The following is a 7,514-nucleotide window of genomic DNA, read 5'->3' on the forward strand; positions in this document are numbered from 1 at the left end:
AGACTGTCGAGAAGTCTTATAGTATTAAAGTAATTTTTTTCGTAATAGTGTGCTTCCTCCTTCCTTTCCGCCCAAAAATCAAATACATAATCGGCCTCCTCCGAAATGAAAACCTATATACGCCACTGCCGGTAAAACGTTTCCGGGTAAAAAACAATTTTTTAATGGTCAACAGTTGCTACGTACAATAGGTATGTCGGTTACGTCCAGCCACGAAATACATAACGTTATCTAGTGGTCTTTAAACGAACCGTGACGGTCGGAACGATTGTCACATTCGTAAATGGCAATAACGAAAACGACCTAACCGGGACGATAACACGGTTCTATCACGGTACGGGTCTCGTGTGCTTTTCGGTCGCACCGCGAATTGTTGCCCTTTAAACGTTTTAATGCCTTTAAAAATATTTCCGTACATTCGTTTACAAAACGGTGCATGTTCCGCTTCGAAGTCGGACGTTAATACAGTTTGTTTTCGGCGTCGAATAGCCGAACGGATGTTATCGCAGAACCATGGTATTATCTCGCCGACCGGTCGCGCGGTAACCAGCCGCGGTACGTTCTCTTATCTCGTACCATAACCGCAAACAATACGGTCCGCAACGTCTCGTCGGATTTTCAAACGGAACTGGTTGCCCGCTTCTGGACGTCTCTCTCTGCTTGCCGGTGACATTGTTACGCAAAATCCCCGGTACACGGGTTCATCGTTCGTTCCGTTAGTGATTTCGACCAGGTACAACATTCACCGGAGAGAAGTAGAAGTGCACCGAAATAAAAGAACGAATGACGCAGTGGTTTACGCGATTCTAACGCCCGCACCATTCGAATTACAGGTACGTTGTTGATTACGGTGAGTTTGCTTGAACGGAACCGTCGAACATTGCACAAACGGTTATTGTTTTACCCGCTGTATTCCGTGATGTAATTTCTGATGTCGAGCCTAATGTACTATAATATTGGCTAGGACGGTCGACATTAATCGAGAATAAGTTATGCCGTCTACATAATAGTCATATTGCTATTACTGCTTTAAACAAAATTAACTGATCAATGTTCATTTAAATATTTATAATGTAAAATTTCTTATTGATCAGTTTAGGTTTTCTTCTTCTATGATCACTGGTCACTATTCGGCAATTGTATCTGTAGAATTGTATATTTTTGAACTTATTGAAATGGCTAATTTATATTTAATGCTTCTGTACATAAACTGGATATAATGAAATATATTACTTTATATAAGATATAATTATAATTTGTATCATGTATTTTGTACATTTCCCTTTAACTGGATTCATTATAATTTATAAACATGTCTAAAATAGATTTTAATGTATTTAATACCATTTGCATTTGTGTAAATGAAATTGTAATTGAAATTAAATCTACCGAAAAAGTGACATAGAAATAATATATAAACTCATTGAAGTCATTTGGTGGTACTTAATACTTTTTCACATACTTTTTAATATTAATTGACCTTATTTTATTTAATTATTGTACGTTTTGAAATTATTACAGGATTATTCATGTCCATCATTCCATCATTTTCAATTGACAAATTATTTACACATTTTTGAATTTGATTTATTTTCAAAATTAAATTATACTGCATGTTGATTGTATATAGTTTATTTGATTGTTTTCAATATAAATAAACCTTTTAACTTTTGATTGCACATTATTTACAAAAATAACTTACCTATTATGAGAAGATAAAAATTATAGTGTCCTGTTAATAAAAATAAATTTTTCTGTTATTTTAATTAATTTTTTTTTTTTCTAGGCATTTTATAATGGCTTCATTTGATCTAAGAAGAGAACTTCATTCCAGAGGACCTGTAATGAATTTAAGCAGAAATATACCTACCAAGAAACATACATTACATTTTGATGGTCGTTTCGTTAGTAAATCAGACCGGTATCAGTTAGAATCATATGGCCTATATACTCCCAATCCCGTACTTGAAGGCTTGAGTGTATCACATAAAAATAAAATATTATGGTCTGCTCGTGTATCTGATAGTCTATGGGCATGGTTTGTGTATGGTCGTAAACTTTTGGTTTGGAATGCAGAAAATAATAAAGAAAATAGAACGAATCCTTGTTTTGAACTTGGATTACCTGCTAGTGAAGTTGCTCATCAAGCTGCTCTAGTTTGGGTCTTTGAACCTGAAACAGGAAAGTCACTGTCTCATGCTTGTTGTATAGCTGTGTCTCCTGAAGGATTAATACGTTTTTGGAGAGATGTTTATGATGAAGTTGAATATTTTGAATATAATACTGAATTAATGGGCAAGGAATGTGAACTCTTATATCAAGTTGACAATTCTCGATTCATATTGTTGACAACTACAGCTGATTTGGTTATGGTAACAATCAACTTGGATAATGTTCGTCCTCAAATAAGTAGTAAAATATTAACAGAGTCTACTGGTTGGTTGGGTAATATATCTATGAACATATCATCTTTAGTTTTTGGTTCAACTGGTCCACAGTCTGATCCTAAAACCATATGCGGTTGTGTATTAAAAAGCTCTTCTAATTATATTGAACGCTTATACATTGTAACAACTAATGGCACAACGTTAACCAAGTGGAATGTTTCAGAACCAAATAGAGAAAAACAGTTATTTGAAGTTAACTTAGCTAATTCTTTACAAGAAAAGTTTTCTATTATGATGTTTAATAGTATTAGTACTGGAGATATGGATATGGAAATTATTGACATGAAACCAACTAATAATCGTAATGAAGAAGTTATTGTTCTCATTCACACCAAACCAAACCAAGCATATAATTATTATATTTTAGCAACCATACAAGTTCAAGATAACAAGTGCCCAATAACTTCTTTACATGTCCTTAATAATATTGAAAGTTCATATTTAAATGAATGCACACCACAGTTGCTTATAACAGATCAACAAACATTTATACTGTCTAAACATTATATTCTTGTTGTTACTTTTGAACCATTTCAAACTGATGTTATTGGAGTTGATTGTGATTTAAAATTTGGTGGAGGTTCAGTAGTAAATAATTATGGCATGTTTTTTACTCAATCTCATTGTCTAACTGTAGTTACTAAAATAACAGATGTTGAATATGACTTTAATGAATCAAGAAGTGTTCTTCAATCTCCAGATTTAAATCAGTCTAATATAACTGCTGATGTTGAAAGTGGTAGCAATGAAACTCGATTAAAATCTGCTTTCCTTCAGTTTGTTAGTCGTAAGATAGATAACTGCCGAGCACTAGTAAAACAAGCATGTCCAGAAGAATCTTCATCAACTGATGGATCGAACCTTGATAAAACTGTATTTAAAGTTGGAGAAGATCTAGTTAATGATATACCAATCAATGATCCACGTTGGTTGGGTGTTCACGGAGAACCAACAATCAGATCATCGTCAATGGTGATATTAAGTCATTTAGAAGAAAAACAGCAAGCAATACACTGGTATCTTAAATTTTTACAAGAACTTGGGTTATGGGCTCGTATGAGGCATATAAATAAGTATGGGACCCAAGTTTATACTGGATGTGCATTAAAAGATTTAAGTGAAAAATTACAAGCTACAATAACATTTAGAAAAATTGAAGTTGAACATAGCGAATTATTGGATACATTAATAAAAGAAGCAGTTGAAAGTCATTCAGATGACTATTCTTCACCACCAGGATTGACACATATAGACAAATTTTATAAACAAGTTACCATGTCTCATATTCTTTTGAAAAGGTTGTGTATTTACAGTGAAGAAATTGCTTCCACTAATCGTAGTGCTGTAGATATATGTAGTATATTATGCAATGTAAATAGAATTTTAGTAAAAGTACTTGGTGCTGTATTAGAATATAGAAGACAAAATGTTGATTTTTTTCCAATTGAAAAACAAAAACAATCAAAAATATCTTGGATCTTATGTGGAAAAGATGATGGTATATACACTGAACTTACATCACAAATTAATGTAAGTCTCAAGTTTGCTAAAATGGCAAATATTTCTAAAGAAGTATATTCAGAAATATCTGATCAAGTTGCATTTTTGGTTGACACTCTATTATCAAGTTGTATTGATGTGTATTCAGAATTAGAGAGTAATTATACAACAATGCGATATAATCTACTCAACAAACTCGTAGAGTATAAGGAACACCACAAAGTAATTGAATTGGCAGAAAAATATTCAGATCACAGAATAATAACAGAAGTTTGTTTTAAAACTAATAATATTGATTTATTGTATAGTTTTATGGACAAACTTTATGAACAAAATTTCCGTCAAACCGTATTTTCTTGGTACTTAGAACAAGGTAAAATTGTTGACCTGTTACGAAATTTTTGTCGTAAACCAAAATATGAACGTGACATTGCATTAGCATTAGAATCATACCCAAAATATGGTTGGATAGCTGGAGGACTATCAGAAAATATTAACTTGACATGTGAATCACTTAAACAGTGCTGGTCTAAGGAAAACACAAATGTCCTTCGAAAACAAAGTCAATTAAATTTATACAAAATAGCTGTTCTTGCAAAAAATGGACCATTAGTCAAATCTCCTGAGTTGGAGAGTATAAATAAAGACTTAGAGATTATAGAACATCAGTTAAACATACCCAAGTGTGTCTTGGAAGTTTTCGATTTGAATTTTAATAATATGCCTGTATTATCACCTGTAGACATATTTAATTTTTATTTACATGAAAAAAATGTTGTGCTTGATGAAAATCAATGTTTACGAGCTTTATCTGTATTAAAATTTATTCAAAACAAAGATGAATGTGAAATGCTCAGTCGTCATTTATGGTGTGAAATAATATTAAGAGAAACATTAAAATATCCTCTTCATGATCAAGAAATTGATGACCCTATACAGTTTGTAAACAAACTTTTATTTTTCAAAGTATTATCACTTGTGTCTGAAAAAGGTTTATCAGAATTCTTGCCATCTTTGAACTGGTTATTGTATGCTGATGAGCTGGAAAACTTCCATTCAAATACTGTGTGGCAGTTTGTTATGAAAATGGGATTTGAACATTGTATAAGATCTGCTGATTTTAATATGGATTTTGAAACTTCTCTTGTTCAGTAACTAATATTTTTAATGATTATATAGTAAACAAATAATATTTAATATTTTGTAACAATTTTAAAACTTTATATGCTTGATATATTATACTGATAGGTTGTAAATATTTAATAATATATTTTATTTTTATTTGCATATAAATTAGTAGTACTAATTAGTAATATGAATTCCTTTTCTACTTTAAATGGTGTAGAATATATCAGAGCGGTAGCTTGAAACTAACAGATTGTTGGTCTAAGGCACAACATTACTAAAGACAAATTTGATTGAAAATTCCAATTGTTCAACTTTTATGAAAATAATTGATGATTTTCCTAACATTTCATAGAAAGAAAGAATAAGTTAAAATGACTGATGAACCTATAGCTTTGCATAAAATACCTTCATATAATTGTCAATTACTATTTAAGAATTCAGTTAATAATAAAATTAACCATGATTATTTGATCTTCATGGATTTAGTTGAGAAATGTACATTTTTTTTTTACAAAATGTTATAGTTCATTATTAATCTAAAATAGTGGTTTCTAACCACATTATATGTAAGGAACCCTAGATATTTTTCCAATTTATCATATGACCTGTTTCAAAATAATGAAATAATGTTCAATGTAGATGTGTATACTTTGGCAATCTTAATATTTTCAAGTACTGTAACTTAAAGAAACTATTATTCTTTATTTATTTTTAAAGTAATATAATCCTATTACTTATTTTAATAACAAGTCATAATTTTAAGTACATTTTATGATTTCCTTGTCCTTTATGTTTTTTCACATACAAATTATTAATTTCTTTAAAAACTTTTATACGGGTAGTCTAAAATGAAAAAAATATCTATTTATAAATTATAAATATAAAATTATATATAAATTTATAAATAGGTTAGGTTAGCTACTATAATAATACTTAAATACTTTTTATTAGTAATACAAACTGCTAGCTTCCTAATTCCTATAAATAATTGATGATTAAGCTTAAAGTCTGCAATTAATGGATATATATTAATTGTGGTTTATTTCCAAATCAAATAGAAGTTTTGAGTACTTTTGTATTGGAAATAATTTATCGTTCACTAATATGTAAAATACTTAGCTCCTATCCCCATAAAATATGTTTGAATTTATATTTCTACTGTACTTATATGAAAGATTACAATTTTAATATTGATGAAATTTTATCTTGTTACACAATCATTTCTGTTCATGAAACAAATTATATATATGGATATTTTTACATATCGGTGCATAAATGTACCATGTTACGAAAAAAATATATTCAAACCTTTATCTAGCTATTCTAGCTAGATACAATGTATCTAATACATACAAATTTAAAATAAACATTTTGTTTTTCCTTGATAGTTTATTAAATATAATATTATCTTTTGATTAAATGAAGAAGACATAAATAACTTATTACCAAAGAACATTTTTTTTTCAAATTTTCCATCAAAAGGATTGTTATAAGTCGGTGTCAAAATTTTTTCTCTTGGAATGTAAAGTGCAGTATAACTTGTTCCCCCTTTCCTGAACAAAGAATTATTATGTGTGTGTATTTCACTCCCAGTAGAGTTCAGTGCTGCAACTACAAAATAGGAGGCCCGTGTACGGTAATTATATTGGACCCCTTCCTAGGATTTATTCTTGTTCAATTTAAGTATCAATTTTTTTAGATTTTAAAGCACGTTTTACATCATTGAATTGGAGGGTATACGGCTTATACTCAATATGCTATTTTTATCCATGACGTATAGCTTATGAGAAATTGATGATACGCAGGTATACAGCCGTATCTAGCGTATAGCTTGTAATTTGACAAATATAAATAGTAAAACTTTGTATTTATAACGTAATTCGGTGTCGGAACAACCGTTTAAAGTCGAAAGGCATGTCATTCGGAATCAAAGGAATCCGTAGAATCAAAACGTCTTCACCTTTGTACTTCCCTTTCAAAGTTTTGGTTTCGATGACGTTATTCATTTATTTCTTCACCGCAAGCCGAGTGCCATTACAAAGACGTGGCTGGTTTATATACCGCAACATAATTATTACCGATCCGATTTTTAATTGTAGACTTTATGAATTAGTAATTCAGGCAATTCCAGCGAATTTAAAAACTCCGATGGATAGTTGACAACATCATCTTGGTTAGTAATGGAATCAATCGATTTGTATTTTATTAATTCGTCAGCTATCTTATTTTGAATCTGAAAATAATTTCGTTGACATCAACGTTATTTACAACCAATATAATTCTTTCACTCAACCATAAAATGAATGACTTTAAACATGCGTTAAGTTCGCAGGCTGGTTGATCGTGTTATTACTAGTAATGTTTGGCGAAAATCATCTGCCAATAAAACCATTGCGATATTCAGTTTTTTACATCCTCTTTAACGATATTTGCAGCCCG

General features: G+C 30.4%; 1 protein-coding gene across 1 annotated transcript; it reads left to right on the forward strand.

Annotated features, from left to right (window-relative positions):
* The first annotated feature begins 505 nt into the window (after positions 1-505).
* On the forward strand, positions 506-5,172 carry LOC112681292 (nuclear pore complex protein Nup133). The gene is made up of 2 exons (XM_025551557.1): positions 506-833; positions 1,787-5,172. The coding sequence occupies exon 2, from the start codon at positions 1,797-1,799 to the stop codon at positions 5,100-5,102; it is 3,306 nt and encodes a 1,101-aa protein (XP_025407342.1). The 5' UTR covers positions 506-833; positions 1,787-1,796; the 3' UTR covers positions 5,103-5,172.
* The last annotated feature ends 2,342 nt before the right edge of the window (positions 5,173-7,514 follow it).

The sequence above is a fragment of the Sipha flava genome, unplaced genomic scaffold (genome assembly GCF_003268045.1).
Source record: "Sipha flava isolate LNK unplaced genomic scaffold, YSA_version1 18962_pilon_pilon, whole genome shotgun sequence".
NCBI lineage: Eukaryota > Metazoa > Arthropoda > Insecta > Hemiptera > Aphididae > Sipha > Sipha flava.

Coding starts and splice junctions, on each gene's coding strand:
- LOC112681292 (XM_025551557.1), top strand. CDS start 1,797: ATGGCTTCATTTGATCTAAGAAGAGAACTTCATTCCAGAGGACCTGTA.